Here is a 22841-nt window from a genome sequence, read left to right on the forward strand (position 1 = left end):
TCCCTATTAGAAAGGGGAAACAAACTGCACAAATGCTAGGTACCCTCCAAACAATCTGTATTTGTGAGAAAGAGGCGGAGCTAGGGCAAGGGGTGTGGCCTTTCCGGGAGTCCCAAATTCAGCCCCCAGCCTGACGTTCTGCAACCTGGACCAAAGCCAGTGTTAAAAGTTCCTTTAGACGTGAATCTCTATGCACATGCATGTTCTGAGGAAACATTTGTTAATCATGGTTGAATGAATGCTTGAATTGACAAGTGGTTATATTCTTCCCATACTGATGCACCTTCTGGTCATGTCCACATGCTTGCCCAGTCAACATTAATAAGAGAAGGGCCTTATGTGCGTCCACCATTAGTAAGAGAAAGGCCTTATATGTGTCCTCCAGTACTGGGGAATCTTAAGAGCTGTTCATCTCTGAGCAGAAAAGGCAGACAATCTTCCCTGAAAGTCTTACAATTTTCTGCTATGTTTGCTGTTTCTTAGGGTGCCCTCTTTGTCCACAGTGAAGCCCAAGAGGCCTGACCAGTACTCTGTATGGACAGACTATATCTCTTAGGTCATGCCTCAGAATCCGGACAAGCAGGCAGGAGTGCCTTAGCAGATGAATTAATGTGCAAAGGGTTCCCTGGAGGTCAAAAGGTTGAAAGTCACTGCCCCAGAGAAATATTTCTCGCACTGGAAAATGTTTTGCTGGGTAAGGTGGAGCCAATGTAGACTAGAAAATGCAGTGAGGCTGCCCCCTTGTGGTAATCCAAGTAATATACTCAATAATTATATTAATAGAACCAGTTAAATTTGACAGCACCACATACTTGCTCCAACTTCTCTCGGTAATGAGTCGTTCCAGGGATGCAACTCTTACCCACATTTGGCTTCTTTTGAAAAGAGGTCACTGGAGCCATAAGAAGTTTTGTAATATTTGGGTTTATTTGCAAATACAAGTAAATATAATGGTTGAGCACAGGTGAAGCACACATTTTAAACATTATAATTGACAGAATCAGATTACTCCTACATCACATTTCTGGGGGAAGGGTGGAGACACTGATTGCAAAAAATGTAATTTAGGCTTCTCTCTGCAAAAATTCAAGTCTGTTTCCTTTCTCCCACACATGCTTAAATGCATTATCCTTCCTTGGAAAAGAAAAAAAAAACGCTTTCAGGAAAGTAAAGGTCCAATTCTATGCATGTTTAAGCAGAAAAATTGTCCTACAGCTCCCAGCATTCCTCAACATGCTGGGAGCTGGAGAACTTTCTGTCTAAACATACGCAGGACTGTGACCTTACCGAGCATATAACTCTGAGAACAATCAGCCATCCATCTCCCTAACAATGTACCCTAGCAGTATTTCTGGCTCTATTAATCATCTCCTATTGAAACCTTCAAGTATTGTTGTTGAGAGACACTAACAGTGATGAGCCCTAGAATGCTAGAGGTGGAATCCATGATGTAAACAATTCTTTGCTTCTGGAATAAGAATGCAATGTTGACAATTGTCTTTGAAGAACATTAAATAGCATCTGCCTTGCCAGTAGGCAAGAACTGCTAGATAACCCTTTCTAGGCAAAGAAAAAGAGTATTATGTCTGAGGAAAGAATCCCAGAGCTTGAGACCTGGCAGCTAGAACACTAGAATCTATCTATCTAGGACAGGCTGCGTTATGCCTCCCAGAGAAGAAGACTTAGCTGCTTTGAAGTGATACCCAGCCACAGGAAAAATACGGAAAACTTCTACAGGAATAAAAGGAGGCCAAGTTTCTTAAGCAAAGGAATTTCAACATGGCAGGAAACAAGACTGAATAGTCTATGTTTCAGACATCCATGTGATTCTAGAGATGGGGAAACATGCATTACGTATGTGTACTTGGACAAAAGAATGACACTCATATAATAATCTCAAATTCCATCTGTAACTATCAGGCCTTATATATCCAAAATGGAAGCAATGGACAGTGGCCAGGTACTCAATGTAAGCAAACATACTGTCATTTAATTCAGATAATTCGGAAATTGTGTGAATTGAATAAATGACTGATATAAGGATGTATTAGTTCAGCCTTTATTAAAGAGGTGGTAGCTGTGGCATGAGTGCTCTTTGGTTGATGCACCAGTTATGGAGATCTGTATGAATGGAGATTGATTAATGTTTGGCATGTGGGGCTGCCTTTGAAATTGGAAACTTCAAGTAGAAAAAGCAGTGTCTAGACAACTGACATGACTTTTAAAATGTTGATGGTGCAATAGTCAAATAGGTCATATACACTGGCTTCCAATGTGTTATTAGGCACAGTTCAAGGTACTTAATAACTTGGTTCAAACAGTGTCCGTGCTGATATGAACCTTCCTGCAGTGGCTGTTGAGGGAGGCCTTGCTCTGGGCCTCATGAAAAGTTTTGCTGGTCTGCAAGAGAGGCACCGCCTTTCCAGTCCTGCTGTCCATGTTGTGGAATCCCTTACCTTGATATCCAGTCGGCTCTTCTCTGTTTTTAAGCACAGATTGACAATCTCTTTTAAGGAGGTGTGTGCTTTTCGGGAATGCACTTTATCACTCGCGCGAAAGATGTTTTGATGGACCTCTTGCTGTTGTTTAAATTGTTTTGATGTTGCTTTCGTGATTTTTTCTAAAAAGGGTTTCGGGCGCAAGCTTTAGGCAGAAGGAAGTCCTAGAGCTCCTGGCCTCCTTCGGCCATCCATTCTTTGCAAATGCACTCCGGGTCGCGCCTCTAAGGCGCTTGCGGGCCTCCTGAGGAACCGAACGGCCAGCTACGTTGCTGCTAACCGCGCAGGCCTCCCGCCGTCAACGCAGCGCTTCTGACGCCGCGTAGCGAATCAGTTCCGAGGCTGCCCGTCACCATCACAACGCCGGACGTCACCTCCCCGGGGCCGGGCTGTGATTGGCCGCGGTGAGCCGGAAGCGAGGGCGGGTTCTCCGTCCCGGTTGCCGCAGTGACAGGACCAGAGCGCTCTTAGGAGCTGGGAAATGGCGGCGGCATCATCATCGTCGTCGTCGCGTCGCTCGCAGCAGCATCATCACCACCCTCACCCTCCACCTCATCACCCGGCCCAGTCGCCAGTGTCGCCGCCTCGGAGCCCCAACCTTTCCCCCACTGGAGCTTCCCCTCAGCAGCGGCCCACTCTGGCCGGTCCCGAAGGAGAGGCCCCCGCGAGCAGCGGACGGGAAGGGGCGGTGGCGGCGGCCGCGGCAGGGTCCGCCGAGAGGCCTTTTTCTCCGGAGAGTGGCGGCGAAGGCGCCGGGCCTCCCCAGCCGCCGGGCTCTGGGGCCAGTAGCGCTGCCAACAGCAGCAGCAGTAGCAGCAGCAGCAGCTCCGGCTCCTCGTCGTCTTCGTCGTCCTCGGCTGCTTCCAGCCCAGCCGCTGCTGAGAGCCCCGAGCCGCCTCCACCGCCGTTGCAGCCGCCGCCTCCGCCTGTGGGAAGCGGTGCCTTTCGGGAACTGCTCGAGGCCTGCCGCAATGGGGACGTGACGCGGGTTAGACGCTTGGTGGATGCCACCAACGTCAATGCCAAGGATATGGCCGGGCGGAAATCCACCCCTTTACACTTCGCTGCAGGTGAGAGGCCAGGGGGAGGAACGGGGCAGCAGCAGGTAGTTACCTAGGCCCTAGGAGAGCCCATCAGCTCTGACTCCCTGCTACTTAGCTGCAGAGATGACCACATACAAAGGAGTGTTTTGAGGCATGAGTGGGCTCGACTGTCCTAGTGAGCTCTTGCTTGTGGAGGCAGCTGCAGACTCAGAGGGCAAGTAGTATAGGGTAGCCACTGCTTCCTTTCAGTGTGGGCAGTTGAGTTATGAACACCTGCCTCAGATTGCTTAAATTTCCCCTTCTGCTGGGAGGCTCAATAAGGAGGATTGGGCTCAACAGGATTATTCAGAGACTATATAAATGAGATGAAGTAGACTTCTGCTTGTAGAAGCAGTTTCTGCCTGTTTGATTACTCTCATTCTCTGGGGTACACTGCGGGATAATTGGATTTGCCCAGATCAGTTCCCACTGATGCACTGCCCACAACTGTGGGAACATTTAAGTGAGCTTTAGGAAGTACTGGCTGCCTCTTCTTGGCAGCACCTCCTCATTTCACTTGTTTTCTAATTCTCTCTGGCACTCTGGGGAGGATTGGGCATAAGAGAGCAGCAGGAGAAGGCAGCTATGGCTGTTTCTTAGAAGAGTAACTCTTGCTTTTGCTTCCCTCTTTGATTGTGCAGCATACCAGGTAGGATTGAGCTTTGTCAAGAGTAAATATTGCTTCTGCCCAGTATTTGTCTGCTCTCAGTGGCATCACTAGGAGGAAGAGTGAAGATCTGATCCTGCAGTGTGTTCCAGAGAGAATGTCAACCCACAGTGTTTCTACAGGTTGCATGATGAGGACTGGGCCCACTGAGGGAGACAGTGGGAGAATAGAGAGCTGTGAACTTCTGTGAAAGTTCCAGTTCACAGAAAAGAAAGGTTTGTTGCAATAACTTAGTAATAGGAAGGGGACAGTGTCAGTTAAATATGGTACGGTGATAAGCTGGAGGGGTACCTCTGGGATCTTAAAGTGGTATGGGAAACTGACCTAGGTGTATTGGTACCAGTTGTAGGCCGGGAAGTAATATGGAACAAAGTTCCCCTAAAACAAATGTTGACCCCCATAAAAGTCAGTTCTCAAACTAATGCACAGGCAGCATATAATGCTAGTAAAGCTAAAGCTTTAAAACCCTCACCCCAGGCTCTTGAAAAGAATGTGTGAATGAGATACTCTTACTCACATTTGGTAGTCTTGTACCTTTGTAAAAACTTCATGGAGGTTCAATTACTGGCTCAGATGTTAGAAATAGCACTTCAGATTGTATCACATGTTCCTCCTTGCTCCCTTTGTTGTTTACAAACACAAATATTCTCAACCAAGATATGATCACATAACTGCTAGCAGTGACAAAGATGGAGATAGCAAATAACTGGAAAATGCCCATGGGCCAGACAGTTGAAAGTTAGTTTAAAACAAATTTGAACAGCAGCATCAGGAATAAATCAATAACTTGATGAGTTAGAAGTATAACAAAAGAAGATGGATTTCTGGTGACATGGTTCCCTGTTATTTCTTTTATCCATAAAATTCCATGTCTCCTAGATCATATGTCACTCAGGTTGCTGTATGCATCTTTAATGTCATATTTTTAATTCGTAAATTTCTTGGAGCAGTGGTAGTATAATATCCTATATTGCAACTATTTAAAATGTGTATCTGATATGCAGTAATATTTTTGTTACACAATAAATTTCCATGTTCTTATGTGTATAGTTTGACTTCTTAATAAATAAACTTTAAAAAAAAGTTGGGGTAAAACAAGGTGATTTCTTGGGTTTGTGGAAAAGAAAGTGCTTGCTTTTTTCTGCTTGATGTTGTACTACTCATGTGAACAGCTTGGCCACAGCAGTACAGATGCCATTGACTTCAATACTCCATTGCTTCAGAGTATTCTATGTGGGACTGCTTTTAACATTGATTTGGAAGCTGCAGGTAGTGCAGAATGTTCATCTCGTTGTTGGGAGCTGTTAATTTAGAATGTACCTCCTTTGCTGAGAACTGCACTTGCTACTTACCTGTTGATGGGCTAGTTTTAAGGTTCTGTTGTTGGTGTAAAAACTTTGAACAGGTTGGAATCAGGATATCTGATAAAGTGCCTTGGCTGAGGTCATCTTGATGAGGTGTTCCTGGTGGTTTCACATGGACCTGCAGTCTGTTTGGAGTCCATGCAGAGAAGAGCCATTAAAAGGATTCCTTCTCTGTGGAAATTCTCATCTGATGACGTTGGGCAAACACTGGTGGCTGCCTGCAGGTTTTGTCTTTGGCAACAGGTAAAGATGCTTTGTAAAGAATCAGTCATTCCCTGATTGACCAGCTATGGTTTTATTGTTATAATATGATTTTAAATATAATGTTGTATTTTGTTTACTACTTTTTGCACACTGCTGGGGAATCCTGTGGGATGTAGAATAATATAAATGTAAATAAATGGATGAATTGTTCTTACAAGGACATATTTGGAAGTGAATGGCTAATTGTGAACATAAGTAAGAGCAAGCATTATCTGCAGCTGCTTGTCCAGTGTATTCTTGTTGGAAATTTTGGTTTGTTGTGACAGAATGTGGGAATAGTCCTAATATTCACAAAATGAATGCTTTGCTGTTCTTAAAAGCACTAATTACCGTGGGAATTGTAAGGATTTTAAGATTTCATGAGAGACATTTTGATGACAAATCTACATCACATTCTTCAAATTGGTTGTCAGGGTGCGTAGCTGTATATCTAAACAAAACTTCAGTACTTGTCTTGCCAAGCCACAGTTCTCAGGATTTGTTTGGGAAGGTGTGTCAAGGTACCATCCAATATAAATGCCTGCCTGCAACTCTTCAAACTTGAAGGTTTGTGGGCATCCAGTTAAGTATAGGAGGGGAGGGGAAAGTCAAGATTGCCTCTGCTTTTCTCCCACACTGCAAGTGATATAGACAGCTTATTTCATCCATATACAGTGTTTCCCAAAAAATTTGACATTATTTGAAATGTGAATATCTGAGTAACTACATGTCCTAGGCAAATGAAGTTAAATAGGCTTCATGTTGAACAATAAAAGATTTATTTATCAAAACTCCAACAAGAGGTTCAAAGGGATGTAGATTTTGTAACCAATTTCACAAAGCTTCACAAATGTTCAATATGCACACCACCTGTGACACGACACAGGTCAATTTGGTAGCCCACCTGCTAAACACGCTGTAGCATGTCTTGTGTAGCATTGTGTAACAGTTTTTACACATTTTGTTAAAATTTGAGATCATTTGAGAGAGAATTGGCTATGTTATTAGACTACGAAATGATGTCAATTTTTTTGGAACACCCTGTATATCTTTTGTCCATGCTTGTGAGGATAAGGGGCTTGTATCCTGGTGAAGCTCCCCTCCTCCTGTTCCCCCAAAAACCCCCCCCCCCCCCCCCCGCAGCAGCTCTGAAGTTACACTTGTAACTTTGGAGCTAAATCTAGTTCAGAAAGGACTCAATTGTTCCCAGGGTGGCGAGAAGTTGATCTGAGCTCACAGTCCCACCTTCTACTTCAGAATTTATTTCCATTTTTATGCCACTCCATAACCCAAAGATTCTCTGGAAGGCTTATAAAATAAAAGCAATAAAGTAAAAGCCAAAAATTAAACAATAACAAAATATAAATTTTGAATTAAATTAACCAAAAGTTTGCTGAACAAAACAGTTTTCACCTGGCATCTAAAGGAAAGCAGAGTTGACACCAGATGTATGTCCCTGTGGAGCAAATTCCAGAGTGTGGGTGCTATTGCTGAAAATGGCCCCCTCCTTGCTCTTTTCGCCCTTGATCTCACAGAGGGGGATTTTCAGAGGAGGATCTAAGTGGGTGCGTAGGAATATATGGAGAGAGGTGCTCCTTCAGATACTCCGTTCCCATTTAAGACTTTATATGTCAAATACAACATTTTGAATTGGACGTGACTAGAACAGGAAACCAGTGTAGCTGATGGAGGACTGATGTAATGTGTTCTCACTGGCCAGTCCTTGTAAGCAGCTGTGCTGCCCTGTTCTGTATTAGTTGTAGTGTCTGGATCATTTTCAAAGGTAGCCCCACCTGGAACACATTATAGTAATCCAGGTGAGAGGTTACCAGCACATGGACCACAGTGGCAAGGCTCCACTCATCCAAGTGGGACCGTAGCTGAAGCTGAAGAAAGGTGCTCCTGGTCACCGAGCCCACCTGAGAAACCAGGGAGAGCTTGGGGTCCTGGAATACCCCTGAGCTATGACCCTTATCCTTTAGAGGGAGTGTAACCCTGTCTAGGGTAGGTTGAAAATTTCCTAGTTGGAGTGTGGGAATACCCACCAACAGTGCCCTGTCTTGTCTGGATTCAGCTTCAGTTTATTGACTCTCATCCAGCCCATTACTGAGTTCAGGTACAGGACAGCCACTTCCTCACCTGGGTCAGATGAAAAAGTGAGGTAGAGCTGGGTGTCTGATGGCAATAGGCTGATGACACCTGAGCCCACACCTCTGGAGAACCTCAACCAGCTGTTTCATGAAGATGTGAAAAATCATGGGAGTCAAAATTGAACTTCGCAGAGTTCTATGACAAAGTTGCCATGGCATAGGTGGTGCTGGGGGGGCTGTATCACCACCCCCCAACACCACCATCTGGAACCAGTCAGTCAAGTAGGAGTGGAACCACTGCAAGAACATTTCCAAAGTCAGGGCTGGGACACCAACCTATCCTGTGGCCGCTAGATGTTATCTGGACAGCCATAGGATTGCACCTTAGTTGTTAAACATTTTTATTATTTAAAATTAGTTTTAGGAATTTTAGGGTTGAGCCCTACCAAGGCAATAAACAGGATAAAAGAAGCGTGCCACAACAATGCAGTTCAGTCATGACAGTGATTATTTTTTTAAAGTGGCTCAAAAATTGGGGAGGAGGGGACAAATATTATATTTATTCCCTGCCTTTCTTCCTCTTGCTAGGAACCCAAAGAGGCTTATATAACCTCTTTATATAGCCTCTTCATCCCCATTTTATTCTCACAACAAGCATCCCTGTGAGAGGATAGGCAGGTTGCCTGTGATTAGTTCAAGGTCACACACTGTGCTTTCATGACTGAGTGGGGACTAAAACCTGGATTGTCTGAGTCCCAGTCAAGCACTCTAACCACTATACCACACTGGCTCTCATACAAAAACGGGCAGATTTATTTTGTACTGTTTGAGTGATATCAAAAGAATTTTTGGCTGGACTTTTTGGACAGAGTCCAAAGATTTCAGAGGATTTGCTCTTTCTCAGTATGTCCCCAAATCTGCTCTGAAGAGTGCCCCAATTCCTTGAAATCTTTCTGAGTTTGAGTGAGGCTGCAGTGTGATGTGATATCCATTCTATATTAAAGTAGAAGATAACTTGACTACATGAAAGCTACAGTATAAAGCACTTTAAATCCTGACATATTTATTATTAGGGTAATAGTTGCAGAGTATTTACTGCTTGGCTAGTTGTTCGGTTAAAGATTCTATAAAAATTTTCAGTGTGAAAATGACATGAAATAATTTTCTCCTAAGTTATTGGGCCTATGCTTCGCTGCAACTTAGAGTCTCTTCCAATTTTGTTAGGGTTTGTTATGGTTTGTATGTTAGAAAATGGTGTAATCAAAGTGAGAGTCTGTTACTTCTGTTCTGCACAGCAGAATGGGACTGTTTACTGCAAGTCTGTATATTTAGCTTCCTAGGAAAGAAGATTGGTCTTTTAACAAATGTTGTGAGGATTAATGCAAATCTTTATTGGGGAAGAATAAGGTGTTTATATTCAAGTGATTGTTAATCATAAGGTAAAAGGAAGCCCTGTTTAATTGGAAGATCTCTCTCATTCATATTTTATGAAGTCAAATGATTTAGGATTGCTAGACCATAACAGTCAGACTTCTCCTGCTAATGACCTGTTGTGATTTATCAAAGGTAATTCAGATTTTTAAAGTTTTTCTAATACATATGACTTTTCATATGGATGTATTTCTTGGAAGTAGATAAGTGACTAAGTATTACAGATGGGTTCCTGAACAAGTACACCTGGATAGGACTGTGATGCATTGCTGTGTGTGTACTAGGCATGTAGAATAAGTATGCTGCCTTGTATTTAACACTTATGTGGATGGCATGCAGGTGAGTGAACAGGTTGATGAAGAACCCATCATAGGAACCAACCAACCTGCTAGAGGATGGAAGACAATTCACTTGCATAGAAATGCTAATGTAGCCTCCTCCTGGATGTCTGCAAATTACTAAAAGTTTTTGTGTACCAGTAACTTAGCAGCTTGCTTGCAAAGTTGATTCACATTGCCATCATCATTATATGGAGCATTCATATTCCATCTTTTTTCCTCTTGTGAGGAACCCAATGCAGCTTATGTGGCTCCATTTTAGCCTCACAACAAAACCCTATAGGGTAAGTTGGGCTGAGACTGGCCCAAAGCCACCCAATGAACTTCATGGCCTAGTGGAGATTAGAACCTGGATTTTCCTAGTCCCCAGTTCAACACTCAAACCACCACACCACAATGTTTTTTACATAATATTGCAGTTTCTGCACCAAAATCTTTGTTGCCGTTAGCATAAATGCTTAGCAAGATAACACATTTCAGACATCCATATGGTTGGAGTCCTTAGGGCATTGTTTGTTCTGATTTGTCAGTGATTTAATTGGTGCCTGATTAATGTATTGGCACTTTCTCTCATTGAATGCTGATAAAACACTACTATATTTCATTTTATATCTTTGTCATGAGACCGGAGTCTACAAGTACGGCAACAGTAAGCAGGACATAGTCATTATCCTTACCTGTAACAATAGAGCATATTTATGTTCTTGAACATTCTCTGAGTGAGAGCCACTGTGGTGCAATGGTAAGGGTACTGGACTGGGACATAGGAGATCCAGGTTCTAGTCCCCACTCAGTCATGAAACTGGGTCATTCACTGACTCTCAGCAGAACCTAGCTCACAGGGTTGTCTAAAGATAAAATGGAAAGAATTATGTCAGCAGCCTTGGCTTCCTTGCAGGAAAAAGATGGAATATAAAATGAATAATTTGCAGTGTAGCATATGGAAATAAAGGCAAAATTCATTGTTTCTTGGTCCTTTATCTCCATTGCTGTGGGCAAGTAGAAGCATTGCCTTACATAAAAAAGAAAAGTGACAAAGAACAGTTCAAATTTCATGTAAAATACAGTAGGTGGTGTTTTATTGTCTAGGTTGTGCATTTTTATGCTGAAACACTGGAGTTTTTTTTTCAGTGTGGAATCCTTAAATTCACCCTGAACATCTACTTTATGTTTTTGCTCAATCTTGAAAAATGTTTGCTGACAAGAAACTGGCAAAGTAAAATATGAAAAATCTTTTGCATGGCTAGACTAGACAGGGGTATTCTGTATTCTTGACACTATAAATGACACTTGTGGATATGATCACATTGTTGCTGTTACAGTTTTTAAAACTAGGTTTTGTTTTTAGTTTTACATGTTTTATGATCTGATTGTAAGCCATTTTTGGATGACCTTGTTTTGAAAAGGAGCTTCACAGTTAAAAAGACTAGTTGGGAAATCCTGTACAGTTTTAGAAAGTGTAGTGCTTTTCTCAAATGAATAGAACAAGGCTCATATATCAAAGGTATTTTAACCGCACCCAACATTTTGTCATGTAAGATACATATTTTTATTCTTGTAAGCAATCTGGAATGAACTAGTAAAGGCTTGTATAATTCTTAATATTTTCTCTGGTAGTCTAAAGCCATTATTTCAAACTTGTAGTGGGAAACCTTGAGGAGGACAGAAGAAGAGAAGCCTGGACAAGGGAGTTTATATCAACAGCTCTTGAAGAGATCTGCATCCAACCTCAGAGAGCTATTTACTAGTGGTATTTTTTTCCTTTTGGTAACTTTTGTTTGCTTCAGTACTTAAACATTCTGAACTACCTTGCATGCCTTAGCAAAAACGTGGAATAGAAATGTACTGAATGAATGAATGAATGAATGAATGAATAAATAAATAAATAAATAAATAAATAAGATCTGTAATGGTGAACAAACTCCCTCTATAATGGTAGATGGCTTGCTCACCACCATGCATCTTTCCCCCTATTTGCACATGCAGGAGAATATTCAATGCAGTCTATATGATGAATTCTTGTGGGATAATGATGAGTCCTAATAGGTCTAGCTAGTTTGCCTGTGTGACATTACCCCAAATCCAAAGTAATGCCTGAGTATAGACAACATGATAACCAGCACTGATGGGTTAAGTATGATTTGAGGGTTGTTGTCAGTGAATTATGGGCTGTTGCTGAACATATTATGTTGAATGAGTCCAGCCAGAGCCACAAACCAATGAAGAGAAGCCATGGTTATTGAGTTGTGAATGGAAGGTTGCTTGTGGTTAACAAATAATGGTTTGTTAGCTGGGTTCAGACCTGACAGTTCACACTTGATTCATATGCAACCTTTGAATGTGTGGGGGTTTTGTTTTGTTTTGTTTTTTGGTATTTTCTGAACCCAACCAGTTTGTTGGGAGTCCATGATTGGTACTCAAGTGTTCCTCAGTAGAGAAGTTGATGTGGAAAATATTCCACAAAGCTAGGAAGGGTTTTCAGTGGGGAGAAAACCCACTAATCCAACAGATGTATTTTTATTTTGTGGTTTGAAGGAAATAACATTATGCTAAGGGAAGGACTGCACCAGAAGGAAGATGCCTCAGCCATTTGCACCATTGGACCAGAAAGTAGGTGAAGGGGAAAAAAATCTGAAACAGATAACTACTTAGCTTTTTCAAATACTGGTTTGAGGACCCACTTAATTTTGAGAGGGGTTTTAGGAATCTTGAGGGGGTGGAGAGAATGTGGTATTAACTTATTGATGACATGCTGCCATCATGAATTGGATTGTATAGATACTGTATGCTGGCAAAACAATATTGGTTCTATTTATGGATCTATTTCTACTTTAATATTTAAAGAGTTTGTAATGTTATGTAAGCGTTTGACAAATTGTGACAGTGTGATAATGTCAGTGGGCCTTACTTCTGAGTAAGCATGCAAGTATAACTTTAAATGGATTGCTAGATGTATTTAGGTGCTTAATAATAAATACTGCTTTAAAAATAAATAGATGAATAGATGGCTTCCCTTTCCCTTCCCAAAACTAATCTTGTAGTTCTTTAAACAAAGGTTAAAGCAATTTTTATTTATGCTGTTTTAGATTGAACACAAACTCAGCATCTTTTGACTTGGGTTGAAAGTATTCCATGTTAATATTCTCTTTATATGAAGCATTCTTTAGCACTCACCCATATGTTACAACTTAAAAGGCATTTGGTGGTATGAAGTGATATGTCTGTTTTAAAAGTTACAAACTTCACTTATGAAAAAACATGATGCTGTTCTGTTGGAGCAGACTACAGTTGTCTGACTTGGAGGAGTCTAGCCTGACCTGGGCTTTGCAGTGGTTTGCAAGGCAAGGAAGTGCCACAAGATGGCATGCACACTGGTGCTGCCTTTGAACCAGCTAGTCTTTGTTAGATGCTTGACTACACAGGGTCCCTGTTATTTGAGAGCAGTAGTCAGGAGCAGTTGGGGTAGTTTCTTCCTGCATGAGGATGGATGCAGTGCTGTATCTCACTGCTCAGTCACATGGCAGTTCACACGCGAACCCTGTTTGGCCGATGAATACTGAACTTTGGGCAGAGTGCAACACTTCCATTGTGTCTCTGATAGTTCCATTGCTCCTCTGGGACTTGTCACCAGCACAACTGCAGCTCCTGCTCCAAAAGCAACCCCAGAAACAATTGAGCTCTGCTCCATTCCAAAAACTAGTGTTGCTGCTCTTTCTGGTTGCTGAGGCAACTGCTAGGGTCTAGCATACCGGCAGCATAGGAGACTTTCCTCTGGGTCTTGGTTAGTGATTGTTCATTGCAAAGATTCAGTCTCTAGGAAGGAGGGAGATGAACATCTTCATTAGCAGTATGCATATTAATTGAGTTGAAAGAGAATGGTGTCCAGCTACTTAAAATGGATGGTAGAGTGATAACAGATGAGAAGGAAAAGGCAGAGGTGCTCAATTCCTACTTTACCTCATTCTTCTCCCACAAGGAAATCTGCAGTCCAGAGGAAGTACAAACTAGAAGTGAGAGATGGCAGCCCAAGATCGATAAACAAATGGTCAAGGAATACCTAGATGGAATAAACACTTTCAAATCTCTAGGGCCTGATGAACATCCCAGTCAGAAAAGAGCTAGCAGAGGAACTCTCAGAACCACTGGCTATTATTTTCAACAAATCTTGGAAAACAAGAGAAGTGCCAGACGACTGGAGAAGGGCTTACATTGTCCTCATCTTCAAAAAGGGGCAAAAGGATGAACTTGGATACAAGAGACCACTTAGTCTGACATCAATCCCTAGAAAAATTCTGGAGCAAACTATTAAAAAATTCATCTGCAAGCACCTTGTAGAAAATGCAGTAATTAATAGAAGCCAGCATGGATTTATCAAAAATAAATCCTGTCAGACTAATTTAGCTCATTTTTTGACTGGGTAATCTCTGAAATGGACAAAGGGAACACTTGCTAAAGTCAAGCTTTGCTAGACTTTAGCAAAGCTTTCAACATAGTGTCATGCAACATTCTGATAAGCAAATTAGCAAAAACTGGACTAGATGGAAAAACTATTAGGTGAACCCAAAATTGGCTGCTAAATCAAACACAAAGAGTACTCATCAATGGCACCTTCTCAAGTTGGGTGGAGGTAACTAGTGGGGTTCCACGGGTTCAGTCCTGGGCCCCGTGTTCTTCAGCATCTTTATTAATGATTTGCATGAGGAAGTACAAGGAAAGATAATCAAATTTGCAATGATACAAAACTGGATGGAATAGCAAACACCCAGGAAGACAGGATGAAGATATAGGGCGATCGTGATAAACTTGAACACTGGGCTCAAAGCAACAGAATGAGATTCAATAAGGGCAAGTGCCAAGTTCTCCACCTAGGAAGAAGGAACCAAATGCATCAATACAAGATGGGGAATGTTTATTTATTTAAAAGATTTCTACCCCATCCTTCCCGATAAAACATCCCAGGATGGCTTACAATAATTAAAACAGTAATAATAATAAAATTACAATAGCAATAATACAATAATTAAAACAATAAATAACAGAGCAATAAATACATTTCATTCAGCAAAAGAAAGAAAATGCGACTGCAGTCTTAAATGTGGCTCAACAGAACTGAACAAGAGAAAGCTCTTGGAGTAATTGTGGCTAAACATAAGCCAACAATGTGATGCTGCCGCCAAAAGGGCAAATGCTCTTTTGGGATACATTAACAGAAGTATTACTTCCAAATCATGAGAAGAAGTAGTTCCTCTATACTCTGCACTAGTCAGACCTCACCTGGAATACTGTGTCCAATTCTGGCACCAAGATTTAAGAAGATGCAGGTAAATTAGAAAGGGTCCAGAGGAGGGCTAGAAAGGCTGTCACAAAAAGGAACATCGTGATCTCTTCTTGTGAATGCCAGAGTGTATACGACAGATACCACGGTGGAACCAGCTGCCTAGAGAGGTGGTGGGCTCTCCCACACTAGAGACATTCAAAAAGAAACTTGACAGCCATCAAGTGGGATGGTGTAACCTGGTGTCCTGCAACAGCAGGGGGTTGGATCCGATGGCCTTCATGGCCTCTTGTAATTCTACTAATCTATAATTCCTCAGCCTACTAGATTTAACAAGTTCCTGTGTGTGTACATACTGCGTGCAAATCTCAGCATACTGTTAGACCAATATCGTGTGTTTATTCAGAGCAAATCTCACTGAATTCAGTTTTATATACCCTAGTAAATAAGCATAGAAAAACCACCTAAGGATCCACCATCCCAACTGTGATTAAATTTCTAATTTTGAAACTACTTCCTACAACTTCTCCAAGCCTCTTCCCTTAGAATGAACAGTCTGCGACCGGACAGAGGGAGAGCAAGCATTGGACCAACTGGGTAGACATTCCTTTCTCAGCCTTGGCTAGTGGCTCGCTCTCTGCTTAACCTCCTCTTATGGTTATTGTGAGATAAATCTTGAGTTCCGTGTGTGCTACTTTGAATTCTGTAAGGAAGAGTCGGATCAAAATGTAATAACGAAAGTATTCCATGTACAAAAGAGATGACTGTCTTCTTGGGAGGGCATGGATGGGTATATGTTTTTTCTCTTACATTGTCCCCCTTTTTAAAAAGCCTGGTTTCTCCATTGGCTCAGTCTAGCAGTTTAATAATAGAACTAAGTAAGCTTCTCCCTCAGGCCAGGAAGAACATTTTCAAATACAAAATTAGAGTTAAACGTCTTGATGTATTGTGGTCTTTGTATGTCATACATTGTGGATTTCATATATCTGTCCAGGTTGCAGGCTGTGTGAAGTGCTTTTTTGAACTTGAACTTACTTTAGAAATGATTTTCCCCTATGTAGGTACAATTTTGCAGATTGTTTTGCACAAATTTGTAATGTTTCTGAACAATAATACATTTGAATAATGCATTGCAAATAATCATTCAAATTCAATTTGAGTACTTAATAACTTAAAGTTCCTGGATTATTAATCAAATTACTGGATTAATAACTGTTTTTGATATCTGTAATGGGCTTGTCAGCCTTGACTGAGAAGGATCTGGAAGGATCCACAAGAAGGTATATATCATTATTGAGCACTGTAAACTTGGGGAGGTATTCAAGCTGTTAGAAGAGTCTCATTTTGCTATACTCTGTTTAGTCAGTCAAGGTTGTAGAAAAGCTGAAGTTGTCACAGCAATTACAACAACTGTGTTGCCTCACAAGACAAGACTGCAAATTAATGGGCATCTTTATATTGGTTAAAATAAGGTAGGCTGTGTAGGGAGATTACTAGCATTCCACATAAGTCACAATTGTGTGTTGTTCAGGTACAAGATGTCTAGTGTGAACTTTAATGATTACAAATTAGTATTTTGCATTCAGGCTGGAATTGTGGGCAAGTAGCATAATTTACTACATAATCTCAGCAGCACAGAACATAATGCCAGCCACAGCCTCAAAAACACCACTGACATAATCCAAGAGGCTGACAAAGGAGGTGCTGTGTTTATCGTCAGTATGTTAGATTACAAATGGGAGGTTAAGGCAGTTTTTCACAACTCTAGAGGCAGCTATCTTTGCATGCTATTGAGACCAAGTGTTGTAGCCTCCTAAAGAAATTTGCTCTAGCAGCCCAGAAGTGAAAATGTACTCACTCAGCATAGGAGCTTTGACCAGGGACCTACTGTTTCAGTCTTCCTTGTGCTTGTTTCCTCAGAAGTATGTGCCACTTCAGTGTTGGCACCCTCATGATCAGCTGCAATTAACACAGGCAAATCAGCCCATGTTATGTTCCCCAGTGTGGGTGTTTCTTGCTAATATAGTACCTTTTTTGTTGTTTTTTGTGGTAATTACATGGCATCAAGTCCTCCCCAACTTATGGCCACCCTATGAACTGGTACATTTCAGATGTGTTAGACCATAAAGTGCATCATTCCAGCCAGCATAGTCCTTTTCCACATTGACTGGAGATTATGTGAGTTCTAGTGCGACACATCTGGAGGGCAAGGAAGACTGTTCTGTTGTCTTAAGTTCCACTCCCAAATGCCCTGTTTGCTTAGGCAATGAGATTCTCACAGTAGGAATGTTGATCTATATGCATTCCAAATTTAGGCCCTTGCTATGCACATTCCTATTTGCAGAATACTGTAGACTTCCTAGAAGTTAAGTTCTCCAGAAAATACATTCCTGGCTACCTGAATGTGGAAGCCCTATATGCTAATATTTCTTAGTAAGGAGAGCTATAAGCCATTCAGAATGGTGTTTTGTTTTGTTTTGTTTTGTTTTGGTGATGGCATGATACTCCTGGCTGTTCAGTTTTGACTTTGTTGTATTTCAGCATTATTTCTTATTTGCAGATTGTTATGGTACTCTCATGGCTCCAGAGCATCATTTAGAACAAATGGACTCTTCTATCAGATATACATATTTTATAGCTTAATCATCTAGACCTATGAAAAAGAAGCCTTTGAGACATTATTTCAGGATTTCAGCAACTGGCAACATTACCCAATCTGTACAAGTTCATTTTCTGGATATCACAGTACAAGCATATAATAAGTATATAAATGACACCTCTGGGAAACAACTGTCCGCTTCACTTAATCCATGGTCCCTGGTACCATGTAGAAAACACTCCATGGTCTCCAGTCAAGCTCTAGCATTTACAATTGCATTTGCTCCAGTTCTTATCACAGGTATAAACACCTGCAAGATTGTTTGTATTCTTAAAATTGAGGGAATGAAGAATAAATCTACATTGCACCACTTGTTGCTATGTACAACCCCCAGTTAAATTTACCCTCTCAAATGTATCATGAAAGATCTGCAGCCTGTCCTGAAAGGTGGTGTTCTCAGAGGCCTCATTTGAAAAGCATGTCAGGGCTTGCAAATAGAAACTGCTTACTTAGTAGTGGAAACACCAAATTAGGAGGCAAGTCCAGGAAATAACACCTACAAAAATCCCCAGGTTCTGACTTGGTACCAAGTATCATGGAACCAAACCACATGACTTTTTACTGGATATCCTAACATATCCTTTGACTTACTGCACTGTCATTGCCAGCTATGCCCTTATATCTCTTCTGTAGGCTTAAATGTTCTGTTGCTTTGTAAAATAATAGATACAAGTTGAGTATTTAAAATTGAAACCTGTTTGTGGGGTGGTGGTCAGAGTACTCAAGTCTCCTTGGATACTCTGGAAAGACTTGAAATTTGCTGTATTTTAGCAAAAAAAATAATAATAAAAAAATCAAAGTTTGAAGCTGCTGGGTTAGTGTCAAATTTGCAAATTCATTCTATCAGATAGGCTCAGTAGGAGTGCCTGTCTCACTTCAGAAATTATTTGTTCTTTATTATATGTTTTATGCATGCTGTTTATTTTTGTTGGTTTATTACTATCAGGTTACATCTGTAATGACTGAATCTTATAACTGGCGAGCACAGATTTAAATAATTTGTGGTGTGATATATTTGTCTCTTCCATTGCTTGGCCTTCAGGCCCCTCTATGTAGTGCATACTGTATGTACTGTTCTTCTTCAGTGTCTGTGACTGGGCTTGCATGGCCATGGTGACTTATATAAATCATGATATTTGCTGGGCTGTTGTACAGTTACTGAAGGGTGGTTCCCCTTTGACAGGTCATTCTGCTTGGGCTTGCATGAGATGACAAGGCATACTTGGGCAATGATTATTGAAATTGCACTGTAGGGGTTCGGACCACTCTTATAAAAGGTTATTCTTGCAGATTCTTAGCTAGGAGAGGAGTTAAAAAAACAGTGGAGGTTAATTGACTGTGTGAGCTATCATGACTTGCAAACTGAGAAGGAAGATGTTTTGCTTCGTGCAAATCAGCCCAATAACATGGAAGTTTATGAGGCAGGAAATTTGTTACTTAAAGCTAGATAGTTAAGTAAATAATTAGAATAAATTGAATGCTTTTGGATATGGAAACAGAATACTATGTTTAGATTTGATCTTTGTAAAAATCCATATTGAATATTTGGAAAAGCTTTTACTATGTTTTGAGAAATACAAATGTTTGTCAAACCCAATGATTATTTGCATTCCATGGTGGCATGAATTTCCAAACTTAAATATATGCAATTGGGTTTCTCCTTTCATTTTGGTCTTTAAAATTGCTCAATTTGCTTTACATGTAACTGTATCCATTCAGTTCAACAATATAAATAACATTCATTGGAATCTGTTTTCATGATTCATATTTTGTATTAGTGATACTGAAGTTGTAAGCTTCATGTGTGTTTGCTTGTTCATCCCTTCTGCACAAATAGCTATTATAAGGTGCTTTGCTATTAAATTCTGCCATGTGAACTAGGACTAAACCTGCAGATCCATGAGCACTGACCAAGTCTCTGAACTTTTATGAGTGTGAACAAGAACCAAACTGGAATGACATCAGTTCTAGTTGAGTCTGAACTAGATTCAAATTAGAAGAGTTGTTTGATTCCCTACCCTGCATGGCATCAGTATTAAATTTTCCCTTGCATTTGCTTCTCCGTGTTTTGTTTTAAATAGCAGTTGTGGGAAAACCCTGCACTGAACTGCACAGCGGGTATGGGACTAGTTCTTCTCCCTCCCATGCTGCAGTCCTTGATGAAAATCCCTCCACTACAGCTGCTATTTGCTGTGGAAAGGAAGCTGCTAAAACAGCAGCTGTAGTGGGGGCAGGATTTGGAGTGGGTGAATTGTCACATGAGGGACTGAGATAACCCCACATACACATGCCCCACACATACACACCCTGTGCTATGGTCTTGATTCAGTGAGTCCCCTTATGGCTGTTTTAAACAAATCTTCTATTAGATGCAAAGCTATATTTAACTTTAGTTTGGCCCACAGATCAATCAATTAATTTCTGTACAGTCCAATAGCTGAAGCTGTTTGGACAGATTAAAATAGATAAAAATATAATATAAAATGCAAACATTTAAACATAGTAAAAAGACTACCATATAACAATTTAAATCCAAATTAAAAACACATAAAAAGTTAAAATAGCATATATAAATTAAATCATAAGACTGTTTAAGCAGCTAACAAAGCCCCTGGTAAACTAATTCAATGCTCTGTGGTAGAAGGCAGTCTTAACCTGGTGCTGAAAGGATAGTAATGTTGGCACCAGGTAGTCCTCAGTGGGGAGCTTGTTCAAAAACTAGGGTGCCACCATTGAAAAGTGCCTTCTCCTTGTTGCTACTGATGGAACCTCCCTTGGAGGTGCCATCTGGAGGCAGGCCCCACATCTTGGTCTTAGTGTTTAGGTAGATTGCCGCTTGGCGAGAGGTTCCATCAGGTATTATGGTCCCTAGCTATTTAGGACTTGTTAGGTTAAATACACCACCTTGAATTAGGTTTGGAAACATATAGAGGCAGTCCCTGGGTTATGAACAACGGAGTTATGAGCATCTATACTTATGAACAAACTGCCATAAAGCCTACTAATTTAAAAATTGAGTTAAAAGACAAATGGTTTGTAGTTATGCATGTGAACTTGTTTCCACAGTCTACTGCAGAAAATCATCACCATAGAGAGAGAGGAAGCAAAAGGAGAGAGAGGGAGGGTCTCTAAAGTATGCCTTCTTGCCCGGACCAGCTGGAGATGTAAATCCCAATGGCATTTCCTTGGCACAAAGAGGAGGCACTGATGAGTGAAAGGGAAATAACAACATAAGAATGTACTAAATGAAGAAGAGCCCTGCTGGACCAGAGCAGGAGAAGCAGTTCAGTATACATATGGTCAGCAGGATTAAGGTTTTTTTGGTGGGGGGGTTAGAGATATTTGCAGTTTTTCCACTTATGTAGAGGTCCTGCATCCCTAACCCCCTGTGAATGTGGAGGGCCGACTGTATATGGAAGTGTTTCTTAAGTGTTATATATGCATAGAAAAGTTTAATATATATGTATACTAGGATGAGCATTTGGGTGACTCATGCTAAATATGACCTGTATGTACATGATCTTACTTACATAGAGATTCAACTTAGAGACATTCTCAGGAATGGAACTTGTTCGTAACCCAGGGACTGCCTGTAATAGGAAAGTAGATTAATAAGAAAGAGCTATTCTGTCAGCAAGCTATTTGAAGTAGGTGTTTTATAAAGATGAAGCCATTCATCTTAGTTTGCTGTACTCCTGTATATCATGGAAAATATGTAACCTACAATAAATATTTGTGTATTTTAAAAATAGTTGAATGATTTACCAACACTGATTTTTCTTTCCTGCAGGTTTTGGAAGAAAGGATGTAGTGGAGCACTTATTACAGACAGGAGCCAATGTCCATGCTCGTGACGATGGCGGACTGATACCTCTTCATAATGCTTGTTCTTTTGGTCATGCTGAGGTAGTTAGCCTCTTGCTGTGTCAGGGTGCAGATCCAAATGCCAGGGACAACTGGAACTACACTCCTCTGCATGAAGCTGCTATCAAAGGCAAGATAGATGTCTGTATTGGTAAGTGGATCTTTTTAAAAGGAATGAATAGTTTGGTAGATATTATTGACCTATAGCGATCTTGCAACAAAGAACAGTAGACTCACAGTTAACTGACATCCATGGGGATTATAGATGCCAGATAAATGTAGTTTCTGGTTGCTTGAGAGTTGCTATTAAAAATAGGCCCAACTAATACTATACCCAGTACTGTACCATAAATTCTGTATTGACTTGATATTAATATTGAAATATTTAAAAACAAATTAAGACAAAGACAAACTTTTATCTTTTGAGACTGAATGTCATACATAGTTGATGAACCAACATTAAATTCCTCCATGAGCGCTGCACCTTTCTCAAGCCTCTTGCATATTTCCATCTTCTGCTTGTGGGTAAGCAGTATGTGTTTGCGCTTACTCGGTGCCTGTTTCAGCATACTTACGGTCAGGGGAGAATGCAAAATTTGAACAACAATAGATCCCAACTGACCAGGATGTTTACACACAATGAATTGGTGGAAGTAGGAGACAAACATGTGGTGTGAGAAGCATGGGCTTACTTATGATGCAGTGTGCACAGGGTGCGTTAAACATGAGCCAGCAATGTGATGCAGCCGCCAAAAGTGCAAATGCTATTTTGGGATGCATTAACAGAAGTATTACTTCCAAATCATGACAACGTACGCTGGATCATGGAGAAAGCTAGGGAGTTCCAGAAAAACATCTACTTCTGCTTCATTGAATATGCTAAAGCCTTTGATTGTGTGGATCACAACAAATTGTGGCAAGTTCTTAAAGAGACGGGAGTACCAGACCATCTTATTTGTCTCTTGAGAAACCTATATGCGGGTCAAGAAGCAACAGTGAGAACTGGACACGGAACCACTGATTGGTTCAAAATTGAGAAAGGAGTTCGGCAAGGCTATATACTGTCGCCCTACCTATTTAACGTATATGCAGAGCATATCATGAGGAAGGCAAGGCTAGATGAATCACCAGTTGGAATTAAGATTGCTGGGAGAAATATCAACAACCTCAGATATGCAGATGATACCACTATAATGGTGGAAAGTGAAGAGGAACTAAAGAGCCCCTTGATGCGAGTGAAGGAGGAGAGTGCAAAAGCTGGCTTGAAACTCAACATTAAGAAAACTAAGATCATGGCATCCAGTCCTCTCACTTCCTGGCAAATAGATGG

At 40.9% G+C, this 22841-nt stretch overlaps 1 protein-coding gene across 1 annotated transcript in view; it reads left to right on the forward strand.

Moving 5' to 3' along the window:
• The first annotated feature begins 2967 nt into the window (after positions 1 to 2967).
• The window catches only part of TNKS (tankyrase), a 118853-nt gene continuing 98979 nt past the window's right edge, over positions 2968 to 22841 (forward strand). The window contains exons 1-2 of the mRNA XM_044418938.1: positions 2968 to 3568; positions 21438 to 21662. Of these exons, the coding sequence (XP_044274873.1) occupies positions 2980 to 3568; positions 21438 to 21662 (814 nt within the window). The 5' untranslated portion in view covers positions 2968 to 2979. The remainder of the gene's footprint in view (positions 3569 to 21437; positions 21663 to 22841) is intronic.

The sequence above is a fragment of the Varanus komodoensis genome, unplaced genomic scaffold (genome assembly GCF_004798865.1).
Source record: "Varanus komodoensis strain SLA01 unplaced genomic scaffold, ASM479886v1 scaffold94, whole genome shotgun sequence".
In the NCBI taxonomy this organism is placed as follows: domain Eukaryota; kingdom Metazoa; phylum Chordata; class Lepidosauria; order Squamata; family Varanidae; genus Varanus; species Varanus komodoensis.